Consider the following 25,149-nt stretch of genomic DNA (forward strand, 5'->3'; position numbering starts at 1 on the left):
GAGGAGGCGAGCACCCACTGAAATAGCCATCATTGTTCGGTAAACTGACTAATGAAAGACATGAGGGGGGTAGGGGGAGTGGGGGCGGGGTTGTGAAGGAGAGGAGATGAGGTCATACATTGTTCTCTTTTGTACTTTTCCCCCGGTCGCCTCATGGGATGGCTGCATGCTTACGGAGAGCCTCGGTGGTGCTTTGTTGTCTCGCCTGCTTCGAGGTCAGCGAAAACTGGGCTGTTGCCAAGTCCAAGCACATACGAGCTTTACTCCCTTCTTCTATGCAAACCCCAAAGGAAATGGAGATGGATGTTGCTGGAAGGCGGCAAGCAGCTGCTTTTCTTGACCTTCTCTTAAGAATACAGCTGTACTCTAAAGGAAAAGTTCAGCACTTTTGAGAGGCTTGTCTCATTCACATCAAACAGCTTTTTGTTTGATCTGATTTAAACCCAAATAAAATCTACTGGTCATTTATTTGTTATTAAAAGCTTAATTTCTCATGTTGGATTCTAGCCTGCAGGAAGATTTTATACATATTCAACTAAACATGTGACAACCAAAAGAGAGCTGAGCACTGTCCCTGTCGTTCTATAACGAGTAAAAAAGACAGGCATGTAAAATGAAATGTTATTGTTCTAAAGCAATAATTTGGCTTTCAGGGTTCTGTAAAAATGTGTAAAAAGTTAATAAATTCAGGCGCTAACTGAGTCGTGTGGAAAACGCTAATAAGATGTTAATAATGTTTACCAAAAACAAACTTGACCATTAAAATATTTCTGTTTAGCTTTAACCTTTACTAGTGATAAGTAGGAGTATATTTACACCAGTGAAAATGTCATGTGGAAATAAATGCATGGATGAGGGGCACTGTGCAAGCAAATAAGTTCAAAAAGACAAAAAGACAGAATGTCTAGAAGCTATTGTTTATTTTGGAACTTGAACTGTACCGCAGTGTATTATATATTTTCATGAATGGAAAAACCTTTATTCTTTGAGATCAGCCAAATACAAACACAACTATCTGCTTATCTAAACTGTTTTATGCCATTTTACCACCAGTTATTCATTTTACATGTGTAAAACATGCACCAAGTCAACTCTGGTCTAGTTAAATAAAATAACTCACTAACAGAAACACTAGCTGTCTGTCGTTTCTTTGAATAGTAGCTCGACAAGTAATTCTACCCTTCTGCTATTATTGATTCCCACTAGTCAGTACAATCAGATTAGCAAACAATCAATAAATGCTTTGACTTTCAAATGACATGTCTTTCATTGTGCCGTTCCCTCATGCAAAAGCCCCCAATCTTTTTCCACAGCATGCACACTAACTGACTGAAACCTTTAAACAATTAGGAATGAGGAAAACGTGAAACACGGCAAGTGCTCAGTATGTTTGTAGACAGAATTGGCACATTGGTGGTTAGCGTCACTAAGGAGCGCACCAAGGCACAACTTTGGTTTTAAAGAAAACACACTTTTGACTAACACTACATCTAAAACTTCACACATTTTTATGCTGGTTCCTCTCCAGATGACCACAATTCAGCTTCAGCTTCAGACTCCTCAGAATGAACCAACTCCCCCTCGCTAACATTTCTACCCAACACCTGCTTTACTTGTTTGTGCATTTGTTCCTGCTCGCTCTTAGTAGTGAGCGCTGACTCAATATCCACCCTGGACTTGCCGTTAAAGGCATTCTGGTTTTTTGTAATCTCCCAGACTAGGTTGTCAACAAATCCCAGATTCTCATTAGTTTGCTCAGCTGCTTCATTGCAGGCATCAGCTGGTTCACAGGTGGCACCGCGCTCTAAAGAGGACACCCAGAAGTCACTCTTTATGCCAGAGGAAAAGAGACTATTGAGCCCATTGTTTGCTGGATCATTTGCCTTGAAAATACCATTTTCATCAGCTGTACTTTCATTGGGAATCTCAAGGGGCTCCTCCTGGTGTGTAACATCACCCTCGTTTGTGGTTTCTGGCACTTTTTGACATTTATCATCATGTTCAATCTCATCCCTGGCTTCAGAATCCTCTCTTGGGTCTCCTAGAACTTCCCATTCAGCTTCAGGAAGCTCCTGGCAATCTTTATCACTCTCACCTTGTTCTTGAGACTGACCAATAACTTCAAGAGGGAAAGCATCTTTTACCTCATCCTGAGCTGCCATATCTTGCACATTTTCCTCATCTGTTGTCACGAGTAACACAGAATTTGGATCCACTGAGTTGTTGATTTCTTCCATCTCAGGACTGCTCATAAATTTGCTAAATCCAGACTGATCTTCTGCTACATCAGCATGCGTCACCATGGACACATTAGGCCCACCCTCTTCTTCTCTTTTCTCTGGGGTATCTTTCACTTCTTGATATTCATAGTGGATGTCCTCTACCTCTACAGTGTCTATGTGATGTGTCATATCCGCCAAATCACTGACACTTGGGTTTTCAGAAGTTTGATCTATAATTGTAGTGGAAGATACAAGTTCATGGTGCACCTTTGTTCCAGTCTCACAGTAAGACACGTCCTCTTCTTCCTCTGTTATCTCACGGTCAGACTCGTCATTCGTGTATAGCATTTGGTCGCCATCTTGCTGCTGCGCAAAGTGAGCACTATAGCTGTCTGTGCACAGATTTTCTAATTCCTGCTCCACAAGTTTGTCCGTTTCCAACTCTTCGTCATAGGCTACATTTGCAGGTACCATGTGCTCTGTTAGTTCTTCAGTTTCTTCATCTGAATGTCCCTCACGGTCATCTCTGATCCCTTCTTCTGCACTTTCTTTATCATTCACCTGGATAACGCGCTCACTTACAGTTGTACCGTCATCATCATCCCCATCTTTGATATGACTGTAACTCAGATTATATTCATCATCCATTGTTTCTCCCTCAACTTCTTCACACAGATCTTCCATTGTTCCAAATTTCTTTGCCTTGCTTTCACTCCACGTTCCAGTTCCTGTCTCTCCGAACTTTTTTTCCTGCTCACCTTCACTGGACTCACTCTCATCCATGTGTGACGCCTGAGTGTTGGCATCAGTCTCATCGCTTTTGTATCGGATCAGAGGGCGAGTATCAGCCAGAGTGTTATCCTGAGCATAACTGTCACCCTCCACCTCGGTCTTCCAAGACATGGAAACATTTTGAGAGTCTTCATCATCATCATCTCCTTCATTATCGGGAGGTGGAGCGAGCTCTTGCTCTAATGCAGTGTGCTCTTGGTCATCTGCTTGCTTGTCAATCAGGGAAGAAGTCATAATGTTGCCTTGCTGTACAACTGTAGCAAAATCCTGCATAATGCTTCCTTTCTGCTCATTCACTTGTTCTCTTGCTGATATGTCCTCCTCTGGTTCAGCATGTTGTCCTTTTACTTCATCATTTGTAATGCAATCGTCTTTCTTTACATCAGTCTTCCTCTCTATTACACTATCCCATGTATCCATCTCTTCTCCGTCTGGGTATAATTTATCTTCGACATCCATTTGGTTTGTCTCTATCATAGAACAACTTATTTCTTGTTTTATTTCAGTTGGATCGACATCATTTGTAACATTTTCATCTAAATTTTTATCAACAGCTTGGTTAAAAACGCATTGAGATTCTGGGCTGCTAGGCCTTGATTCGGGTGTCGGTTCGAGCACTGCCTCTGTTTCAGAATCTGAACTCTCCTCTTGAATATGCCCTGTATCCTTGTCTGTACACACTTCCCTTACACATGCATCAAGTGGATCCTGTTGCTTGTATTGCTCTTCAGCTTCCCCTAACAAAGCTACATCCTCATCAGACTCATCTGGGAAACTGCTGGGTTCTTCTTTCAAATTTGCATGATATGGTGTATAGCTCGGTGCTGTAAACTGGTGACGACCAACTTCATCATTAAAGGATTGCTCAGTGCTGAGGGTAGATTCAACCTGACAACTGACAACTGACTCAACAATTGGCCTTTCATCAGAGCATTTAACATCAACATCGTTCCAGTCTGCTTCCTCGTCCCCTGATGGTGCTTTAGCATTAGTTTCTGGCTCATTAGGAGGCGACAAAGGCTCAGCATACGTGACTTTTTCACAAACTTCCTGTGGTCTGAAATTTTCAACAGCTCCATCCTGCATTATTTTTGGATAAGGGGTTTCCCATGTTTCTGCCTTTCTTGCATCAGGACATTTCTCTGAAGTATTTGGTGTTTCATTTGATGTTACAGGTTTTCTACTTAAAAATAGAGTGGTAGACATTACTGTTGGTTCTGCTATGCTGCGAATTAATGAGAGAGAAGTGGTTTTGCGGCTAGCAGACAGCTGAGTCTGGTAATTCTTTTTAACCCCTTGAGAACTGAAAACTGCATCTGTGGAAGACAAGAGCGCAGCTCATGAATACACAATGACCTTAGCTACTGTAATAATAATGATGTACAACAATCATTTCAACACGTGTCATCTAAATGTTACTAATGTTCCTGACAGTTTTTCTACATGCTGAAGTATCTCCACAAAACATTAGTCAGTGTGTGTAATTTTCTGAGGAAAACTGGCATCTACAATGCGTTATTAAATGTGTATTGAGTATGTGTATTGTGTGTTGTCAACCGGGTTTGGACACTAATGGGGAGATATTGATCGCAGTTTCCTTTCTCTGCTGTCTAAGTTACTGGAAAGCAAAGCCATATGGCTCAATAACCTTTGGGGACTGTCATAGGTTGCTTGCATTACAAGACCCAAAGTGCCTACCTCAGCCCTTTTAGTCAAGTCCCCCCACCAGCACCAGTCTCCAGTGAGACTAACGCGATTACAACTGAATCAAACATGTCTCCCTCTCTGAGGAGCCTTTACTTAGAATAATTTCAACTTTACTTTGAGAAAGGATGAGGTTTAAAGTAGTAAGAAGAGTGGACAAAAGCAAGAGGATTAATGTGACGTGCTGTGGTTCTAAACAAGCCAGAGGTAAAATCAGTGGTGATGATGCTGCGGATGTGTTAATACAGTTTTCTTTAATTACCTGTGATGGAAATGTTTCTTGGCTGATTTAACACATCTCCCCTCAGGCTTTCACCATCCATCAAAGCTCTGTGGAGATAGACAGCAAGACACAATTACGTCCTGAGGTTCCAGGATAAGATTTGGAGGATGCAAACATGATGCTGCACATTAAGCTGTGGGTGGGAAGAGGAGCGAAGGGAGACTCTAGCTGTTCTTAAGCAGAAAGAAAAGACTGAGGTCTGTTGTTATGGTAATGAGAGAAAGGCAGTGCCATTGAGGAGCCATCTGCAGTGCACAAACCTCCTCACATACACAACAACAGAGGGGACTCTCATGAACACACATACGATGACAGCAGATTTTACAAGCAGCCCATGCAGCACTAATACAACTGTTTCCATTCTCATGTTTGGATCACTGTTGTTTCCATTCCAACACATACTTAAATAACTAGCTCTATTACAAAATAATTTCTTCTTTTTGGCGTAGCATCACAATTGAACATGGTATAAATGACATTCAGATTTGTCCTCTAGTAATGTCCTGTCTCCATCTGCTCCCCTACGCTGTAATTCTAGACTCCCATAGCTGAGAAATTGGTAGCTTCTCACTAAAGGGTGAGGGTCAATATTTTGAGGGTGGGGTGGGGACGTGGGCTATAGAGCTTCATAATGGATAAGTTACTCAGTTCAAGGCAACAGAGGCTGCTGCTTCAAAGAAATGACCTTCCAGACAGGCTGCTCCCTCCGCAGGCATCTTTTCCTTTGTCAGTTACTCTAACTACTGGAAGAGACAACATATACCCTGTTACTGAGCTTCTAAGTGGGTTAAATTAATCATGCAACTCATAGTTTACATGGTAAACTGAGCTAATTGCTAAGCTGAATGCATGTGTAGTTTGAGTCAGTTTGTCAAAACCTATTTAATTAAATCTTTAAATCATATTTTTTCCACGTCAGTTTGGTTCATTCTTAGAGTTTTGCAGGAAATCAAAAACACTGATTGTTTTATGCATTAATAACCAATTTACAGACAAAGACTATTTCTGGAAACTGATTTTGGAAATATGATAATTTAGCCATTTAGTGAGATTCTTCAAACACCTATCAAAAACACATGAAGCTGCACTTGCCTCTAAGCAAGTCAAAATCAACTGCAAGGTGCAGCCCCAACTGTCTGACATCAAGCAGCTCAGTGTTTCAGATCACCCTACCTGGTGAAGCAATATTGTTTTTACATTGCACTGTAAGGCACTGATGTTTTAAAACAGCAACCTGAATACAGGACGTCTAAGTCAATCCACAGGCCGACTTCTTAAAATAGAAAACATATCCAGATCAGTCTAATGTTTCATTTTAAATCACAAAGAGCATGAAGCATCTTCAGCCACAGATAACCAGTGTTGGGACTAACGCGTTATTAAGTAACGCGTTACAGTAACTACGTTATTATTGTGGTAACGCGCACGGTAACTAGTTATTATGCCAAAACCAGGAACGCGTTACTCGTTACTGGGATTTAGATAGGCTCGTTATTCGTTACTTCGTGTGGTGGCTATCGCGGAGCTTCCACAGATTCAATAACATTAGCAAGTGGTGGAAGCCAGCAGGTGGATGAGGGAAAAGGGAGGCAAGAGGAGAGACCCGAAGCGGCCGCTGGTCCGAGAGTGTCAGGTGAACTGAACTTCAGGTAAGAAGTTATAACCTGCAGTCCATCTGGGTCAGATATGAACCAAGTTTAGGTGGAGTTTATTTTCGTTATGCTGACTTTTTCGTACTGCGTGCTAGCTAGCATGACGGAGTTTCTATACAGCTGGGTGGGTGAGCTGAAAAGGAACACAGTTTGTCCCGGACTTCAGCTACAATGAAAAAGACACAAAGTTGGAGTTATTCTGTGTTTACGCTGCACAGCTGCCTCTTCTTCTCTCATCCTCTCACCCCCCCTCTCCTGTTTCTACTTCAATCATGAAACTGATCAATGATCAGCTGATCGGCTTTTCTCTCTTGTTTATTTATCGCCCACTTTGCGCCAGAAAGAGGAAACCAGCGGATGTCACGGTAAACAAGAGCAGCACTTTTAAGCTTGATCAGCTGTTGTTAGAATTTATTTAATATTAATTAAGTATCAGCTGATGTTTGCTGGAGCCACAGCTGTAAACCTGCTGGTCATGATATCGGTTTGAATATGTGGTGAGAGGGAAACATGAGGATGAAACCAGGAGATGACAGCTGGTAACTGTGCAGGGGCGGGTCTAGCAAAGTGTTGCCAGGGTTCCATGTAGGGCATTAAAAGGGAAAGGGGGGCACAAGGAAATACTTTTCTTATTCTCATTTAAAATGTCTCACTTTTAAAAAAATAATTATCTGAGTCTTACAACAAACGATTGATAGATTGATACATATATACCATCAGAACAGTGTACATCACTGTTACAACAGTGTTTATTTTCATTCAAAGGCTTTATGATTTTTCCTATAATGGTGGGCCGGTCTCTAGCGAAAATGCCCAGGACGATTTTTTTTGTCCCAGTCCAGCCCTGTATGCAGCTCATCTGCAGTCTGGTGTTGCCTACATCTTCATATTCAGAAGGCAGAATTTCCGAGTTCTGAGTACAATCGAAAACACCATGACTGCAGTTTTTGTGTTGGATGTAAAAAGCAGGCTAGGATAGAATCAGGCGTGGGATTTCTCTTGTGGAAATGTGCACATTATTTTTTCCTTTCTATTGGTAGGTGGCACAGTGCACTTGTGGCAAGTAAGCAAGCTAGAAGACTGGCAATCTTGCTGGGTATCCAGTTACGGAAGCAACACATTAACAAGAGAATTCTGAGTAAAACCAAAGTTACTTTCCCTAGTAACTAGTTACTCTGAAAGTAACGAGTAACTTGAAGTAACTGAGTTACTTTTGATAGAAGTAACTAGTAATGTAACTAAGTTACTAATTTAAAGTAACTTACCCAACACTGCAGATAACACAGAAGAAAGGGGGGCTGGCAGACACAGCATTAGACAGTCTCTTTATTAATAAATAAAACAGAAGACCTTCTGCAAACTGTGTGAACCTCATGCAATAGTGGCATTGCGAAATCAGGTAGTACTGCTGATGAAATAATGACTCACAATAAATTTGACAGAGATAAATATGATAATTTTGTAACCACTAATCTTATATTCTGTTACTGAAGCACATAAGACAAACTTTATTTCACTTTGAAAGATACTCCATGTGCAAAGTAACCCATGGTTTTGATACATTACACACTCATGAAAAAAATAGTAAAAAAAATTTCTAAGTACAGTTTAGCTTCTACTTCTACTATCAGGTAGAAAAATAAGTGTTAAAGGTGCTTTAGAATTGACAGTGCAACAGGCAGTTCAGTGTACCTGTATGTTGCTACTTCGAGACCTAGAGACATTTTCAGCTGCATCAGGCCTCGGTTCTCCATTATGATATGATCAATCTGTTGACCAAGCTCATGCTTCTCCACCTCTAAGGCCTCCAAGTGCTCCTGCCAAAACAGGAAGCAGAAGAGGAAAAGGAAGAGGTTAAAAAAAAGCATTGGAAAAGAATTCAGTGTTGTGCTATATTAACCAGGAATAAATCTCCTTTGTTCTTTTGCTTGTTATATGTGGTGGGTTGTTTACAGGCTTTTATTGTTACTGCATCTAAGTTATTCAACCTGTTTTACTTATCACACTAGCGTGCTTTTAGATTTACACACTGTTACAAGCAATATAACCGTCTGCTAGTGATCTGGGACCTCAGTGGGAGAAAAAGCAGCAATGCCATAAAAAGTATTTAGTGTGGGTGCTTCACCCCTCAGACCTAACTGTGACCCAGAACTAATCCCATCAACCCCAGCCTATAAATATGTAGCCCCCAGTTGCTTTCATAACCAAATGTGTTCATTTCATCAGCATATAAAATGTGGATGCCGAGGGAGCAAAATCCCTGGGGAGGGGGGGGGACTCATAAATGCTTCCAAAAGCCTTTAGTGGAGCGTCTTGCATATTTTGCTGGAGGCCTTGAATATTTCCAGGAAAATCTATATTCAAATAAAATGTATCTAGTATTCTTGTTCTTTTTACTGAGTACTTGATCTCTTAGGACATGGCTAATCAAATGTAGTGACAGTAGATATCCACAGACTCTATTTTGTCCAGCTGTCACGAGTCTGCCAATTATCACATGTTCAAATTCCACTGTGGTTTGTCCATTTGTTATCTTAGACTGTGACATTGACCACAATGACTTATTGCATATTTCACAACCAACACCCAATGATTTTGTTGGCATTCTTTTCCAACCAGTCAGAAGTTGCCTAATGTGCGAATATGCGGAACAATTTTCAGTTTCAAAGGGTAATAATTGGATTGAATATCATGTACATTCAACTATTGCAACTGTTGTAATAACTGTTGCATCCCAACATGTATGGATTGTTTCACTCACCTGGAGCTGCTGCATCTCTTGGCTGTATGTGTCTGTCTGCTGGGCAACAGTTTTCTCCAGATGCTGTCTGATTTCCTGAGCTGAGATGATCTCCTTCTCCAGGGCTTGGAGCTTCAGCTGGCTCTCACGTTTCTCCTGGCCCACTTGGGTCAAACGGCTCCTGGCCTGGTTAAGTGACTCCTCTAACTGAGTCAGCTGGCCCTGATAGGCCTCTGCTGCCTCCTGCCATGCTCTGGTGGCACTCTGAGAGTATTCATGTCCCAGCTGAAGGAGATTCGGTGTATGGTTGCCCTTTTGAGAAAACGTGTAAGATAATGTAGCTCTAGAATGGGTCAGTGTGGCTTCCAGGTGGGCTACATCCTCCCCATGTGTTTGGATGAGGAGTCTCATCTCATGCTCCAGCTGGTTGACCTTCTCTCTAAGCCAAATCTGTGCCCTCTGTTCCTCCTCCAACTCCTTCCTGCTTTGCTCCAGCTTTGTCTTGGCCTTCACTTTTTCTTCAGCCTCCCTCTGTCTCCACAAGTCCAGCGCTTGAAGTTCCTCAGTCAACTTGCCAACTTCCAGCTCTGTGAGGACCCTATCTCTCCAGACTGCATCTACTTCCAGTCTTGCCTGCCGCAACTCTTCCTCCAGGCCTCTTCTGCGTGTCAAAGCACCTTGATTATTGTGTCTCGTAGCTTGTATCTCCTTTGCAAGCAGCATGTTTTCCTCCTCTAGGAGTTTAACTCGGTTCAGGTAGGTCCCGAGTCGTTGATTTAGGTTCAGCATCTGCTGCTTCTCCTCACCCAAGTGGTTGGTGTGGGTGGTCCTTTGTAAACTGTGGAGCTCCATGTCAGTGTTAAAAAGAAGAGATATGAAAAACTGAAGCCTCACTCAAAGGTATGCTGATTAGAAATTGGCAACTGATCCCTGTATCCAGGCCTGAGACAGCGTGTGTGTGCGTGAGAGTGAGGCTTCTGGGAGACCCCTGAAATGTGACTGCCTGCAAGAGGGTTTCCTTTCATACTAGGAAGGGGCCGGGCACATGGACAAAAGGGGAGGGGGATGGAGAGGGAGGAGACTCAAGGCTGGAAAGGGAGAGGAGGGGAGAGGAGAGGAAGATGGATGGAGTGACTAAGTGGGATGAAGGAAAGCAGAGATGAAATGAGATAGAGGGTTGGAGTAGCAGGGGTGGATATAGCAGTGAAAGGGCAGAGAGAGAAGCAGTGATCTAATTTATAAAATTAACTCTTTCACCACTGGCACTTTTTTCCAGCTGAATTTGAGCTGAGCCATGGAACCTTCCATACTTCCCTCTCCTCTGTATCCCACTTTATTAGGAATTTAAAGCTTAAAAGGACTCAGTGTCAATACGTTTTTAGTTTAGACTTCACAGTATTAAGCAGACTGAAACAAGTGATCTTGAAAACCCTAACCAACAGTTAATACACATTTTTCTTTAAATAAATCTGACTAAATTCACAGTGACGTGTATGAATCGTTAACCCTGATAATGCAAAAATAATATGAGCTTATGAAATCCATAACCTTATTATGGAACAAGGAAGCTCAAAGATAAAATGTGTGTGTAAGCAAAAGTCGAATCAAGCTTTGGTTTGGTAACTATGAACTTCTACAGCTACAAAATAGTGAGAGCCTGTCACCATCTACAAGAAATCATAATTAGGCCGATGCCAGAAAAAATTTTCTTGGGCCGAACCACAGATAGAAACATATAGTCTATGGGCCAAGTTGGAAAAAAAAACCCTCCTAATAACAGCACAGAGGGACAATAAATTGAATTGTTTTGCTTCACGGTTTATATAAAATCAACATTTAAAGTCTAAGGTACACATTAGGTCTTCTCGTTTGGCTCTCAGCGGAGGCGGTCGCACTTTTCTCCTCTCCTCCTTACCCTTATCTTCCCTGCTTAGCCTCTCTGTCCTTGTCTGTCATGTGCATTACTTTTTCCCTGGAACAGTCTCTCACTGTCGTTCTCTAAAACCTAAAAGAGAATTATGGATTTGATCAACTGGTCTCTGAATGCTATTGACACCCTCTTCTCAACGAGAAGTCTGGGCTCGGGAGAGCCCGAGTGCCCCGGAGGGACTTTCCCTGCCGGATACACGATGGACGGGTGGCAGAAATGGAGGCTCGTGTGCCTGGCGGGACTGTCGATCGAGGACGCTGAAGATATTTACCTATTCGGAACCATGATAACGGGGTTCTTGCTGATCGGAGCTGGCATGGCCCTGACTTATCGGAGAAATAAGAGAGCGGAACCGGCTGTTCAAACCCCCCCAAAGCTGCCCGCTGGAATTGAAGCGACGGGACGAGTCGCGACCTCTCACAACGAACGCAGCATGGTTAACACCTTGGAGACGCTTATGGCTGATGTGAAGGCTCAAAACAACACCATTGAGCGTATGGTGGGATACATCAGAGAGGGCCCTGCTCAAAATGAGAACCTTGAGCGAAAGCTGGATCACATCACAGAACGGATCACAGCAGTTGTGAGGTCTCAGAATCAAAAGAATGATAACACCACGGATCAGAAGTTTGATACCATCATGGGGAGGCTCGCGGCTCTCCAACGGGAGATAGAGAGACCAGTATCAGAGTGTTAAAGATCAGCTTTGAAAATTCTCAATAAATCAACAAATTCGGGATCAAATGCAGACACCACCACGGCGCCAGCTGCACAGGCCCAAGGCTGAAGCCGGACAAACACTCCCTGATAACGACTGTGATTTGACTATTCTCCCCATCCCATGCAAGGCCACCTGGATTGGCTGGAGGACTGTTTACTTAGCCTGATAGGGCGAAGGACACTGTCTCAGCTGAACTATGGACACGCATACACACACACTTACACTGATAAGCACTCACTCATCTCCCCTTCCCTTTCCAACGCCTTCGATGCTTGTTACCTCCTGGGAACACGAGGCGGGTCTGGGCCCGCGCTGGCGAGTCGGCGCAGTGGCAGGATGTCTGCTGTGTTGCCTGGGATTACTCCATCCCCCTACTCCCACCCTGTGGCTTGTTATGTCTTCATAATGTTGTGCTGTGAACATTCATGTGCTTTTTTTTGTGCAGAGGAGTTTTTTTGTTTCCTGTTCTCGTGCTGTCCTACCATGGAAGCACAGCATGAGTAGGGGTCTCTTTTTTTCCTCTTGTACCTTCCCATTGTGTGTGTACATTTCAGTGTTTTTTTCCACAACTGCCGATCTCCGACTTGTAACCCCCATGTAATGTCTGTGTTATGTGTGTAAGGTCGGGGGGGGGTGTCTCATTTCACTGCGGGGAAACCTGTATGTGACAAATAAAATCTGAATCTGAATCTGGTATCTGTTCACAACATATTTACCGCTCACAGTAATAGTATTATCTTTTCATCATACTGTAAAGTGTTTCCAGCCAGACATGTATGCAAATTACATTCAAAGCCAAAAGCAGAAGTTGGTGTTAGAAACAGACTTAACATAACTCGGGAAACAACAACTTCTCTCATGTATACCCTGTGGTTCAAATACAATACTCTTCTCTGTCTACGAGTCACAAAAAACAAAATAGAAAGACTGTAAGGATGGCAGAGGACGAGGTTAACTACGCATCAGTTGTATTTAAATCTAACCAACAACAAAAATCAGAAGGTAAGTTAAGCCTTTCAAATGCACTGCGTAAAGAAAAAGAGATTAATCAACTCAGGGTATTTATGTAGTCTTTTCAGTATAATGGATGTGAAGACACACACTATTATTTTCACTTCCTGTTTAAGCAACCTCCACCGAAGATTACAATGTGACTAAAAGAATGAAAAAAGATTTCAGAAGAATGTAATGAAGCACATTTAAAGTTTTTTAAGGCAGTTGATCCTTTCTTCCTCTTAGGCAATAGTTATAAGACAGGGGGAAACATGGACTAAAGATGCTGTAATGTTAAGTCCAAATAATGAAATAAGCATTAGAATGTCCTGTTATTTGATAACTTGTGATTACTAATTCATTTTTAAACCTTTCAGTTAAAAAGGAAGAAACAGTGTATGACGAAGTAAAGGTGCAAAATAAGGCAACAGAACAAACTCCTGTCACAAATGGTGAGTAGTCAAATGAAAAACATGAAAGCATTTCTTCTTCTTTTTTCCCCGCCTGTCCCGTTTGGTTCTTTTGCCATCAGAATTGTTGTCTAAAGGCCAAGAAAGATGCCCAATGGATTCACTCCACCAAGTGGACCATCCCGGCCTTGCCATATTGGTCCATTTGATTGACCTTTGTTTTTATTGTTTATTTTATTTTATTTTCAGTTGTTACATATGGGACAGACATGACTGGGGGAAAGGAAAGGGAGAAAGAAAGAGAAGGGGGGGGGCACTGAATGAGAGCTCACATGCATTAAAGATATTGTGATGTTAAGTCAAAATAATGAAATAAGCACTAGAATGCCCTGTTATTTAATAACTTGTGATTACTAATTCATTTTTAAACCTTTCAGTTAAAAAGGAGGAAACAGTGTATGACGAAGTAAAGGTGCAAAATAAGGCAACAGAACAAACTCCTGTCACAAATGGTGAGTAGTCAAATGAAAACCCATGCAACTGAAAACATTTCTTTTGCAATATTTTATTTTAATTTTTCAATATAGAAAACCCCGTCAACAAACAAATAAATGCAGCTCAGGTGCTAAGGCAAGGCAAGAAGACAAGAAATAGCACAGTAATAATAAAAACTACCAGTATCCAGAGTAAATCAAATATCGTGTATTTGTAACAAACAAAGAAACCACAGCGCCATGACACATGTTCATATAACCAGGGCTTTCCCAAGGTAATTAAAAAACAGAGTCCAGGATTTTGAGAAAACATTTACTGCAGAAGTTTGTAGGTATCGAATATTTTCCATTTGTATGACTAATAGCATGTCATTGAGCCAGACATTGAAGGAGGGAGGAACATCGGACTTCCATTTCTTTAGGATAAGTCTTTTTCCAACCATCATTCCAAGATCGACTGGTACCCGCATAGTTGCAGGAATAGTTCTGGAATGTATGCAACCAAAAACTGCAAGATGAAGATTCCGTAAGCTTTAGAGTACCAATCAAATAATCTCGACCAGAAATTAGTCAATGAGGGACAATGCCATAAAGCATGAGACTGTGTTCTATCTGATATTTTACATCTGTCACATATGGGGGAAGTTGGAGAATACATTTTGTGTAGTCGAACCTTGGAGTAGTGTAGCTGATGGACAACTTTAAATTGTATTAATTGATGTCTGCTGTTGAAAGGGCAGGAATTAATTTTGGATAAGCACTTGTCCCACATTGATTCCAATATTTCTATACCCAGTTCATCCCTCCAAGCGTCTCTTATCCTCGTAGTCCACGCCTCAACACTGTCATCAAACAAATGTACAATTGTAGAAATCAGATGTTTGGAATAAGGAGGGCTCAGGAGCACATTAAAAAAGTTGTGTTAATTTGGACAAAATGCCTAAGCTGATTAAATGATGGGAATGTCTGGTGCCAGAAGGTCAGCACTTGTACATTTGCAGCCCAATAATAATGTTTGAATATTGGTAAACTCAGACCTCCCTTCAATTTGGATTTATGTAGATGTAGTTTTGAGATTCTAGGATTCTTCTTGTTACATATGTAAGAATGAGGATGAGGAAGTGAGATAAATAGGAAGATTCTGGCAAAGATACAAAAATCTAGGAAGAGAGACAATTTTTATGGAATTTATACAACCAATCATGGATAAGGGAAGAATTTTCCATTACTCAATATTATGCTTTAATGTTGATAAAAAAAATATCAAAGGTCAAGCTAAAAATTACATTGGGATCTTTAGGGATAGTCAGTCCATAATATGTGAAATGGTTATAACTATTTTGAATGGAACATTGCAAAGAAAACTTGGTGGACATGTTTTAGATAAAGGCAACTGAAAATATTTCTAAGACTGTCACTAAATTAGGTTGTGGCAAGTACTAATCAGCCTATTTGTCTGACAAACTAGAGATTTTGAGGTTTGAATAAAACTTAAATTATTCAGAAAGCTAAAACTATATATTTTTATCTGTTGTTTAGCCTCTGCAGAATTCTTGCCCGACAAGAAATCAAACCACAGATGTCGCCACTATCAGCAGTTGGCTTGTTGTTTGGGCACGCTTTGTATAATTTTGGTGTTGGTCATCATAGCAGTCGGTGTCTACCGTAAGTATGAAAACATTCATACATCAGTCACACTTATGGTACTTTCTCTTTCTGATTTTGCAGATCTGTTAGCAAGAAATTTCACAGAAAATTATGCTAAACAATATTTTACAATTTATGTTTAATTTAATTTAATTCAATTTAATGTTTCAAAATTATCCCAAACAAAGCTGTTATTTGACATTGGAAATGTTCTATAATAACATAATTGGTTTTAAGGTGAGGTGATACACAAAGAAATACAACAGCAGTCATAGGGGAAGTCTCTATGCTGTAACTGATGACACACCCAATGTAGCTGTGGACTCTGCATTTAAAAAATGAATTCCCAACAAAAATGCATTTTATACTTTTTATTTTCTGAGTGGATTTAATTCATACTAAAAGATTTAAATAAATCTAAAAAAGACTAAACTAAAAAGGTTTAATTAGAACAGAAGAGGAAATACTTTAAACAGTAGTAAAATGATAATAAATAAATTGAGATCCACCATATTCTAAAAAACTAATTTTAATTTTGCAGATGTCACATCAATTTATGAGAATGATGAAACTGAGCTGAACCAACTGAAAGAAAACCAAACAACTTTAAATGCTGTCAATCGTAACCTGACAAAACTCAACAACAAACTCAGCTCAGACAATGAAGACTTGAAGAGGAACCAAACCCAGCTCACACTCCAGATGAACAACCTGACTCAAACCTTTAATGTCTTAGATAAAGAGGTGACAAACCTGACAAAAGAAAACCGGAACCTTAAAGATAAAAATAAGGAGCTGAAGACTCAGAATAAGGACCTGGAGGCAGAGAAGAAAAACCTAACAGAAACAGAAATACAAAACCTGACAACATCATCGAATGAGCACAATGTTAGTCGAGCTCAGTGGAGCATTGATGCCTACTGTCCCCAAGAAAATAACAGTATGTTCCAATTACATTTCCTACAATAATACCAAATTTAACAGCAATATGCAGTGATGTTTATTAATTGATCTCCATCCTTGCAGACAGAAAGTGTAAGGCTTGTCAGAAGGGCTGGGAATTAAATTCCAGCTGCTATGCAACTAATAATGCTGACCAAGGTGAAAGGAAAACCTGGGAAGAAGCTCGAAAAGACTGCAGAGGAAAGATTTCAGATTTGGCTGTTGCAATTAATGAAGAAGAAACGGTAATGACAGCACAGAGAGACTCTTTATTACAGACTTAGTTAAATAGATCTGAACTCAGTCAGTGGTTTAAGCAAAGTATTTAAATATCTCTGATCATTTTCCCTCTGTTCTCAGAAAATTATTTGTGAAAAGAGTTGGCAAAAAAATGAAAACACAGGATACTGGATTGGCCTGAGAGTTGAAGATGGGAAATGGAAGTGGCTGGATGGAAGGGATCTAACTAATAAGTAAGAGACAATTAAAATATTTGCCAAATTTGGAATAAATTAGTTACAATGTACAAGTGTCCATCAACCTTGAGCAAATTTGTTACTTTCCTCAGCTCCTGGATCGACCAGTCATCTCCTTCTGATGGTCACTGTGCAATCTCTCTCCAAAACCAAGGATTTAAATCAGTGAGCTGTGATGAGAAGAACCGATGGATCTGCAAGAAGAAAGCTTTGTCTGTTTGAATGCTGCAAAGTAAATACTTCAGAAGACTACTGGATATTCAGAAACTACTATATTAATATTGATGTTAATATCAATAAAAAATATTAATGTAATTTATAAATAGAATATTAAAATGTGAAGACTGATTTATGATTTTTGTATAGTTTTAATGCCAAGACAATCTTGCGGGTCCTTGTTTTCAGTTACCGTCTGTAACCTTGTTAAAATGTGCTTGATTCCTAAAATTAATTCTGAAAAACGAGTTGAAGTTTTACTGAAGCACACCTGATTTTTTAAAAGCCTGAAGGTTATAAATAAATGGTTTAACATGTGACCCATCTGCAATTGAGCAGGTAACAACCCAGAACCAAAGAACCAAGGTCACCCACAGTAATAACAGACACAAGTGTTGATTCAATAAATGTCCTCACATTTAACCAAACACAATATCATACCTCTCACTGTATCATACACATGCCTGTATGTGTAGACTAGGCTCAAGAAAGTGAGATGCGATGGGAATAATGGAAATTCTTTTCAAACATAAATCATAGAAAAAATATTGTTTATTGAGGTGCATGTGAATTTACTATGTTTTTTTTATAGAAAAAAAGAGCAGTCACCTCCAGTGTCTAATTTAATCTCTCCAAAAGCTGATTCTGTTCATCTGGACTTATTCTGTTCATCTCGACTAATTTAATTTAATCTAATCTAATTCCTTTAATTATAGCTTTATGAATTCTTTTCTTCCATTGCAGTGTTTGTTTTTGCAGCCGACAAAACAGCAGGAACTGAACATGTTAACATGTGAATTCAATTAATGCTAAGAGGAATTAAAGCACTTTTGAAAGCATACGAGGGTCCAAACCAGTTAAGGTAGATGAGGGATTCCCAAAATTTTGGGCCCCCTGGTGGGCTGCTAAAGTACTGCAGATGGGCCACAGTAAAAAAAGAAATTCAGTTTGAAATAACTCACAAGCATGTACAGTTATACATTCATATACGCTTATTTATTTATGTAAAAGTAAATTAAAACTGCTAATATCAGGTGTTTGGTTTATGATGTTACTCATTATTCTGACCTAAATTTAATGTTCTTTCATTGAAGTTTGTGTGATATGGTAACCTGATAACCAACAGCCTGTGTTGTTTATGTTTTTGAATAAACTTTTCAGGAAAATACATCACTTTCTTTCTTTTGATTAGAATGAAGATTTAAGATTTGGGTGGGTTGCTGGTATTTATGGTTTTTAAGTGGGCTGCACTGGTTTAGGTTTGGTTTGCTGCTGGCATTTTGAGATCTTAAGTGACTTGATTATTGGTTGCAACCTGCCCCTTTCTATTGTGGAAAACAAGAATTTTCTGCACTTTCTGACAATAGTTGACTGAAAATACAGCCCGGTATGTTGCAGAACAATTACATCAAAAACAAAGAACCTCACTGCTGAGAAACGTTCAATGTTAAAAACTCAGTTGAGCGAGACTGATCATGTTTCAGTCACTGTGGACAGTTGGTCGGACCGAAGGATGAGGGGTTTCCTTGGTATCACTGTGCACTGGATACAGAAAGAGATAGAGAGGATGCAGCTAAAATCCAAACTGCTGGCCTTTGACCACTGCAAAGGATTACACACTGGTGAAAGAATCTGTGAGAAATTTGAAGTTATATATGATGAATACAACATCAAAGATAAACTAGACTATATTATTAGTGACAATGCTGCCAATATGCGGAAAACATTCACCGTGTGCTTCCCCACTGAGCAAGCTGAAAAACATGATGATGACGGTGATCATCTTGACGACCCAGAGCTCTGGCACGATTTAACCTTGAAAGATCAGGAAACAGTAGGTGCTGCTAAGGCAAAGACACAGCGCCTGCAGTGTTTTGTGCGCACACACTTCAGCTGGTGGTGAGAGATGGTTTGTCAGAGACCAAAGTGGCAACTCCTTCACTTTCAAAGTTATCTAAGCTCAGCTCTCTACTGCACACAAGCACAACATTCAAAGATGTTTTTGAAGATGAATTTGGTGAACAGAAAGGGATCCCTGCTGCTGTAATCACAAGATGGAATTTAACACTGAGACAAGTAAATGCAGTTCTCCAATGTGAACATTTAAAACTCTGCACTGTTCTTGAAATGGCTGGGCACAAGGAGTTATTATTCACAACACGAGAGTGGAACCTGTTGAAAGAGATGGTGGACATCTTGAAGCCTTTTGGAGACGCAACAGATTTGACACAAGGTGAGAAAATAGTCACGATCAGTGCTGTTGTTCCATCCGTGCTGTCCCTCAATCACCACCTTGAGAAACTGCAGCCTCAAGTCTGTTTCCTGAGTGGCCTGGTCAGGAGTCTCCAAGCATCTTTGAACACAAGATTTCTTGGACTCTTTATCAGTGTGTGAATGGCTAGAGCAGAAGATGGGATCACTGCCCCCTTTTCAGATCCAGTGTACCTTAAAGCAGCTGCTTTGGATCCAGCATTTTCTCTGTTGTGGGTGGAACACCATGTGTTGGGCAGTTGTGACATAAAGACAGAGGTGACACAAAAAGCTAAAGGTAAAGATTGAATATAGTGTATATTTTTTCTGTATTTTTTTGTCTAAAATTGTAAGAAAGGGTCTTTTGCTGTTGTTAATTTGTTTTGCCAGATCTGATTCTGCAAGATGCTGCAGATCCTGCAAAGTCAGAGCAACCTGTGATTCCTGGTGAGGAACACCAAGAGGACTGTGAAGATGGAGGACTCCTTGCTGCTTACTGTAAGAGTCAAGCTCTACTTTAAGTCACTACCTGGATATTGCTGATGGACAGAACGCCCCCTTGTTCTGGGCAATGAACATGCAGACTCTTTCTTCTCTGTTTCATGTGGCCACCAGAGTTTTGGCAGTACCTGCATGTAGTGCTCCTGTGGAGCGAGTTTTCAGCTATGGTGGCATCATTCTACGGCCTCATCGTGCACAAATGACTGACAGACTTTTGGCTAATTTGGTCTTTTGCAAATGCAGTGCAGAATAGTTAACTGAAATAACTTAAAGTGCACATTCTTGTTCATCGTTCATTTATATATATATATATAATGATATATATATATATATATATATATAATGATATATATAGACTTGAAAGTAGTCTGTCTTGACTTAAGACTCTGACTTGCCTGACTTTACTTGAGACTTGACTCGTGGCTTGAGGATATAGACTTGAGACTTACTTGAGACTTGCAAAACAATGACTTGGTCCCACCTCTACACCATCTACAAGAAACCATAATTAGGCCGATGCCAAAAATCTAAACAAAAAAAACTCCTAAAAAACAGCACTGAGGGACAATAAATTGAATTATTTTGCTTCACAGTTTATACAAAATCAACATTTAAGGTCTAAGGTACACACTAGCCATCTGTTCACAACATATTCACTGCTCACAGGAACAGTATTATCATCATTCTGTAAAGTGTTTGAGGTTCTTCCAGCCAGACATGTATGCAAATTACGTTCAAAGCCAAAAGCAGAAGTTGGTGTTAGAAACAGACTCGGGAAAAAACAGCTTCTCTCATTTATGCCCTGTGGTTCAAATACAATACTCTTCTCTGTCTACGAGTCACAAAAAATAAAACAGAAAGACTGTAAGGATGGCAGAGGACGAGGTTAACTACGCATCAGTTGTATTTAAATCTAACCAACAACAAAGATCAGAAGGTAAGTTAAGCCTTTCAAATGTACAGCGTAAAGAAAAAGAGATTCATAAGCTCAGAGTACTTATGTAGTCTTTTCAGTATAATGGATGTGAAGACACACACTATTATTTTTACTTCCTGTTTAAGCAACCTCCACCAAAGATTACAATGTGACCAAAAAGTGAAAAAAGATTTCAGAAGAATGTAATGAAGCATATTTAAAGTTTTTTAAGGCAGTTGATCCTTTCTTCCTCTTAGGCAATAGTTATAAGACAGGGGGGGAAACATGGATTAAAGATATTGTAATGTTAAGTCCAAATAATGAAATAAGCATTAGAATGTCCTGTTATTTGATAACTTGTGATTACTAATTCATTTTTAAACCTTTCAGTTAAAAAGGAAGAAACAGTGTATGATGAAGTAAAGGTGCAAAATAAGGCAACAGAACAAACTCCTGTCACAAATGGTGAGTAGTCAAATGAAAAACATGAAAGCATTTCTTCTTCTTTTTTCCCCGCCTGTCCCGTTTGGTTCTTTTGCCATCAGAATTGTTGTCTAAAGGCCAAGAAAGATGCCCAATGGATTCACTCTACCAAGTGGACCATCCCGGCCTTGCCATATTGGTCCATTTGATTGACCTTTGTTTTTATTGTTTATTTTATTTTATTTTCAGTTGTTACATATGGGACAGACATGACTGGGGGAAAGGAAAGGGAGAAAGAAAGAGAGGGAGGGGGGGCACTGAATGAGAGCTCACATGCATTAAAGATATTGTAATGTTAAGTCAAAATAATGAAATAAGCACTAGAATGCCCTGTTATTTAATAACTTGTGATTACTAATTCATTTTTAAACCTTTCAGTTAAAAAGGAGGAAACAGTGTATGATGAAGCAAAGGTGCAAAATAAGGCAACAAAACAAACTCCTGTCACAAATGGTGAATCTGCTGCAGTAAAGGCCAGAAAGGCCATTTAAAATGAGGAAACACAGCATGTGGCGATGTTGGTTGTGATGTGATGTTGTGGTGATGTCAGTTATTTAATTTGTCCAATTACTTTTAAACTTGGGTCAAAAATGCTTGTTATGGAAAATGTAACAATAACCTGCAACACACCCAGTGCCATTGCAATGTGGAGAGAGCATCCCAGTGAAACACTAGGACCATCTCTGAATTACATCTTATATACAGAGACACAGACAAAGAATATTCCACAAACTCTTCCATGTTGGCCCCTCTCACAGGGGGGCTATACCTTCTCCCTCACAGAGAGAATTATGACCTTGTTTTCTGCTTGGCCGTCACCTAAGGATTTACATCCCTGATAAGGAGGAGTCCCACTATCTGTTTAACATCTCCCATTACAATGGCCTCACTGTGTTAACATTCCACATGCATGCTAACTGGTTACAGGAGTGCTCTTACTATGGTAAAGTGAGAAAGTAATATTACTATAACTAATGTGATATGTTAAAATGTGTTATTAATACATGAGAAAAGAAATTTGCCTCCACATGCTTTAGTTCCTCAAATTGTTATGCAATCTTTTTGTTCAACCCACTGATTAAACCTGGAAGTCTGCACATCAACTGCATCTGGGTTGTTTTATTTAAAATTCACTGTGATAATGTACAGAACTAAAATGAGAAAAAAAGTTGTCTCTGTCAAAATATTTATGGACTTAACTGCATTTCTATCTGTTTAGCCTCTGCAGAATTCTTGTCTGACAAGAAATCAAACCGCAGATGTTGCCACTATCAGCAGTTGGCTTGTTTTTTGGGCACGCTTTGTATAATTTTGGTGTTGGGCATCATAGCAGTTGGTGTCTATCGTAAGTATGAAAACATCCATGCATTAACTCAGTCTTAGATATAAATAACAGCACTTTAGATGAATTATATTAGTCACAAGAAAATGTTGTTAAACAATGTTTAACAACATTTTGTTCAGGAAACAAATAAGACAAATTTCTTGATTAATATATTTTTGACCATTTAAAAAATACTTGTGATTTTTCAGTTTTAACTTTTTCGTTTTAGCTGCAAATTCCCACAAAAAATATGCAAACCAAGAAATGATCCCAAACAAAGCAGTTGATGCAATTTTACATTGTAAATATTCTATAATAACATTGAATACAGTGGTTTTAATGTGATACACAAGGAAACATAACAGTAGTCATTAGGGCAGTCCTTGTGCTGTGACTGCTGACACAACCAGTCTGCAGCTACATTACCAAAATAATCCCCAACAAAAATGCACTTTTATACTTTTAATAACATTTTCATAAAATTAGAACCTCTATTGCATTGTGGGAATTTTCATCTCCTTTACCCATTAAGGAAATATTAGACCAACTATAGAGTTGTGGGTTTTATTCATATTAAAAGATTTTGTCATAAAATCTAAGAAGAAAAAAGGTAGCTAGTAAAAAAAGTTTAAGTAGAACAGAAGAGAAAATACTTTAAGCAGTGGTAAAATTATAAAAACAAAATGTGAAAATGAAAAGTGCATCATTACCATGTCTGAAAGCTAATTTTAATTTCGCAGATGTCACATCAATTCATGAGATTGATGAAACTGAGCTGAACCAACTGAAAGAAAACCAAACAACTTTAAACGCTGTCAATCGTAACCTGACAAATCTCAACAACAAACTCAGCTCAGACAATGAAGACTTGAAGAGGAACCAAACCCAGCTCACACTCCAGATGAACAACCTGACTGAAGTCATCACTGTCTTAGAGAAAAATGTGACAAACCTGATTGCAGAAAACCGGAACCTTAGAGGGAAAAATGAGGAGTTGGAGGCAGAGAAGAAAAACCTAACAGACCAAATACAAAACATGACAACATCGTGGAATGAGCTCAATGTTAGTCGAGCTCAATGGAGCATTGATGCCTACTGTCCCAAAGAAAATAACAGTATGTTCCAATTATATCATGTACAAAAATACCAAATTTAACAGAAATATGCAGTGATGTTTATTAACTGAACTCTATCCTTGCAGACAGAATATGTAAGGCTTGTCAGAAGGGATGGGATCATGTTGAGTCCAGCTGCTATGCAGTTAATAATCCTGACCATAATCAATGGAAAACCTGGGAAGAAGCTCGAGAAAACTGCAGAGGAAAGATTTCAGATTTACCTGTTGTTATTAATGAAGAAGAAAAGGTACTGAGAAAACTGTGGGACACTTTATTACAGACTTCATGAAAATAAAAATGTAATTTCTTTAGATTGAAAGCTTTCTTAGAGCAAATTGTTTAAATATCTCTGACAACTTTCTCTTTGTCCTCAGAAAACTGTCATTTCTATGAGTTGGAGATATGATGAAAACAAAGGATACTGGATTGGTCTGAGAGTTGAAGATGGGAAATGGAAGTGGCTGGATGGAAGGAATCTGACTAATAGGTAAGAGACACTTTGAACCAATAGAAATGTCAAGTATTTCCCAAATCTGTGATAAATCAATTACAGTGTACCAGTGTCCATCAGCCTTGAGCAGAATTCTTGTTTTCCTCAGCAACTGGATCAACCAGTCTCCTTCTGATCGTCACTGTGCAATCTCTGTCCAAAACCAAGGATTTAAATCAGTGAGCTGTAATGAGAAGAACCGATGGATCTGCAAAAAGAAAGCTTTGTCTGTTTGAATACTGCAGTAAAAATATCATGACTGGTGGAGATTCTAAAATACAAAAAAACAATGATATTACTATTAATGAAATCTTTAAATAGATTTTTTTTTTAAATTGAGTTTAATTAAAATATGTAGACACAAAAAAAGCTTAACAAAACTGTACTGATTTTGTTTGCCCAGCAGAGGGCACTGCATTACTTCCCATCAAAGACAGTGGTTGTCTAAAGTATCTGTATTCTGGCATTTCTATATTTAAGTGACAATTATTGTTGTAAAAAAAATCAACCAACCAACCAAAGAAACAAACAAACAGTACTGAACAAAATAAGCTGAACTTCCTGTTCTTCGCTGTTACTCAATGGCAGATCTTGACAGTGTGACTGATGACGGAAGTCTAAATGTAGTGTCGGCTCTCCTCCTTCCACATCTGAATGTTGTTCTTAACTTGATTAAAACCATCCATTCATCCATTCTCTGCCGCTTTTCATTTTCACGGTCGCAGGGAGGCTGGAGCCTATCCCAGCTGTCTTGAGGCGAGAGGCAGGGTACATCTGGACAGGTCGCCAGTCTGTTGCAGGGCTAACACATAGACAACCATTTGCACTCACATTCACACCTATGG

The 25,149-nt window shown here is 39.6% G+C and overlaps 3 protein-coding genes across 8 annotated transcripts; 2 read left to right on the forward strand and 1 right to left on the reverse strand.

Moving 5' to 3' along the window:
* Positions 1-908: 908 nt before the first annotated feature.
* nes (nestin) lies at positions 909-10,528 on the reverse strand. The gene is made up of 4 exons (XM_006791774.3): positions 9,415-10,528; positions 8,346-8,470; positions 4,981-5,048; positions 909-4,330 (listed from the first exon to the last, which is right to left on the reverse strand). Exons 1-4 carry the CDS (start codon positions 10,243-10,245, stop codon positions 1,509-1,511), a joined length of 3,846 nt encoding a protein of 1,281 aa, XP_006791837.2. The 5' UTR covers positions 10,246-10,528; the 3' UTR covers positions 909-1,508.
* A 2,436-nt stretch (positions 10,529-12,964) lies between these two features.
* Positions 12,965-17,238, forward strand: LOC102781859 (uncharacterized). Of its 4 annotated transcripts, XM_087848399.1 has the most exons (8): positions 12,980-13,046; positions 13,415-13,489; positions 13,885-13,959; positions 15,481-15,606; positions 16,130-16,528; positions 16,615-16,775; positions 16,891-17,003; positions 17,099-17,238. In XM_087848399.1, the coding sequence occupies exons 1-8, from the start codon at positions 12,980-12,982 to the stop codon at positions 17,226-17,228; spliced, it is 1,146 nt and encodes a 381-aa protein (XP_087704525.1). In that variant the 3' UTR covers positions 17,229-17,238. The 4 variants fall into 4 exon arrangements, with proteins under 4 accessions (XP_087704526.1, XP_087704525.1, XP_087704527.1 ...); XM_087848400.1 differs by lacking the exon at positions 13,885-13,959 and having other exon boundaries at positions 12,965-13,046; positions 15,490-15,612; positions 16,229-16,528; XM_087848401.1 differs by lacking the exon at positions 13,885-13,959.
* Positions 17,239-20,843: 3,605 nt separating this feature from the next.
* Positions 20,844-24,540, forward strand: LOC148100565 (C-type lectin domain family 12 member B-like). Of its 3 annotated transcripts, XM_087847819.1 has the most exons (8): positions 20,844-20,910; positions 21,280-21,354; positions 21,751-21,825; positions 22,592-22,717; positions 23,437-23,811; positions 23,898-24,061; positions 24,189-24,301; positions 24,414-24,540. In XM_087847819.1, exons 1-8 carry the CDS (start codon positions 20,844-20,846, stop codon positions 24,538-24,540), a joined length of 1,122 nt encoding a protein of 373 aa, XP_087703945.1. The 3 variants fall into 3 exon arrangements, with proteins under 3 accessions (XP_087703945.1, XP_087703946.1, XP_087703948.1); XM_087847820.1 differs by lacking the exon at positions 21,751-21,825; XM_087847822.1 differs by lacking the exon at positions 21,751-21,825 and having other exon boundaries at positions 22,601-22,717; positions 23,632-23,811.
* Positions 24,541-25,149: the final 609 nt, after the last annotated feature.

The sequence above is a fragment of the Neolamprologus brichardi genome, chromosome 11, assembly GCF_056152115.1.
Source record: "Neolamprologus brichardi isolate AB-2024 chromosome 11, ASM5615211v1, whole genome shotgun sequence".
NCBI classification, from domain to species: Eukaryota; Metazoa; Chordata; class Actinopteri; order Cichliformes; family Cichlidae; genus Neolamprologus; species Neolamprologus brichardi.

What these genes read in the sequence shown, in the direction of transcription:
- LOC148100565 (XM_087847819.1), top strand. Translation starts at nt 20,844, where the DNA reads ATGGCAGAGGACGAGGTTAACTACGCATCAGTTGTATTTAAATCTAAC. An exon ending in ACAAACTCCTGTCACAAATG is followed by an intron (nt 21,355 to 21,750) that starts GTGAGTAGTCAA and finishes TAAACCTTTCAG; the next exon opens with TTAAAAAGGAGGAAACAGTG. An exon ending in CATAGCAGTTGGTGTCTATC is followed by an intron (nt 22,718 to 23,436) that starts GTAAGTATGAAA and finishes TTAATTTCGCAG; the next exon opens with ATGTCACATCAATTCATGAG.
- nes (XM_006791774.3), bottom strand. Translation starts at nt 10,245, where the DNA reads ATGGAGCTCCACAGTTTACAAAGGACCACCCACACCAACCACTTGGGT. An exon ending in CTCGAAGTAGCAACATACAG is followed by an intron (nt 5,049 to 8,345) that starts GTACACTGAACT and finishes CTATCTCCACAG; the next exon opens with AGCTTTGATGGATGGTGAAA. An exon ending in AAGAAACATTTCCATCACAG is followed by an intron (nt 4,331 to 4,980) that starts GTAATTAAAGAA and finishes TGTCTTCCACAG; the next exon opens with ATGCAGTTTTCAGTTCTCAA.
- LOC102781859 (XM_087848399.1), top strand. Translation starts at nt 12,980, where the DNA reads ATGGCAGAGGACGAGGTTAACTACGCATCAGTTGTATTTAAATCTAAC. An exon ending in ACAAACTCCTGTCACAAATG is followed by an intron (nt 13,490 to 13,884) that starts GTGAGTAGTCAA and finishes TAAACCTTTCAG; the next exon opens with TTAAAAAGGAGGAAACAGTG. An exon ending in GGAAGGGATCTAACTAATAA is followed by an intron (nt 17,004 to 17,098) that starts GTAAGAGACAAT and finishes TACTTTCCTCAG; the next exon opens with CTCCTGGATCGACCAGTCAT.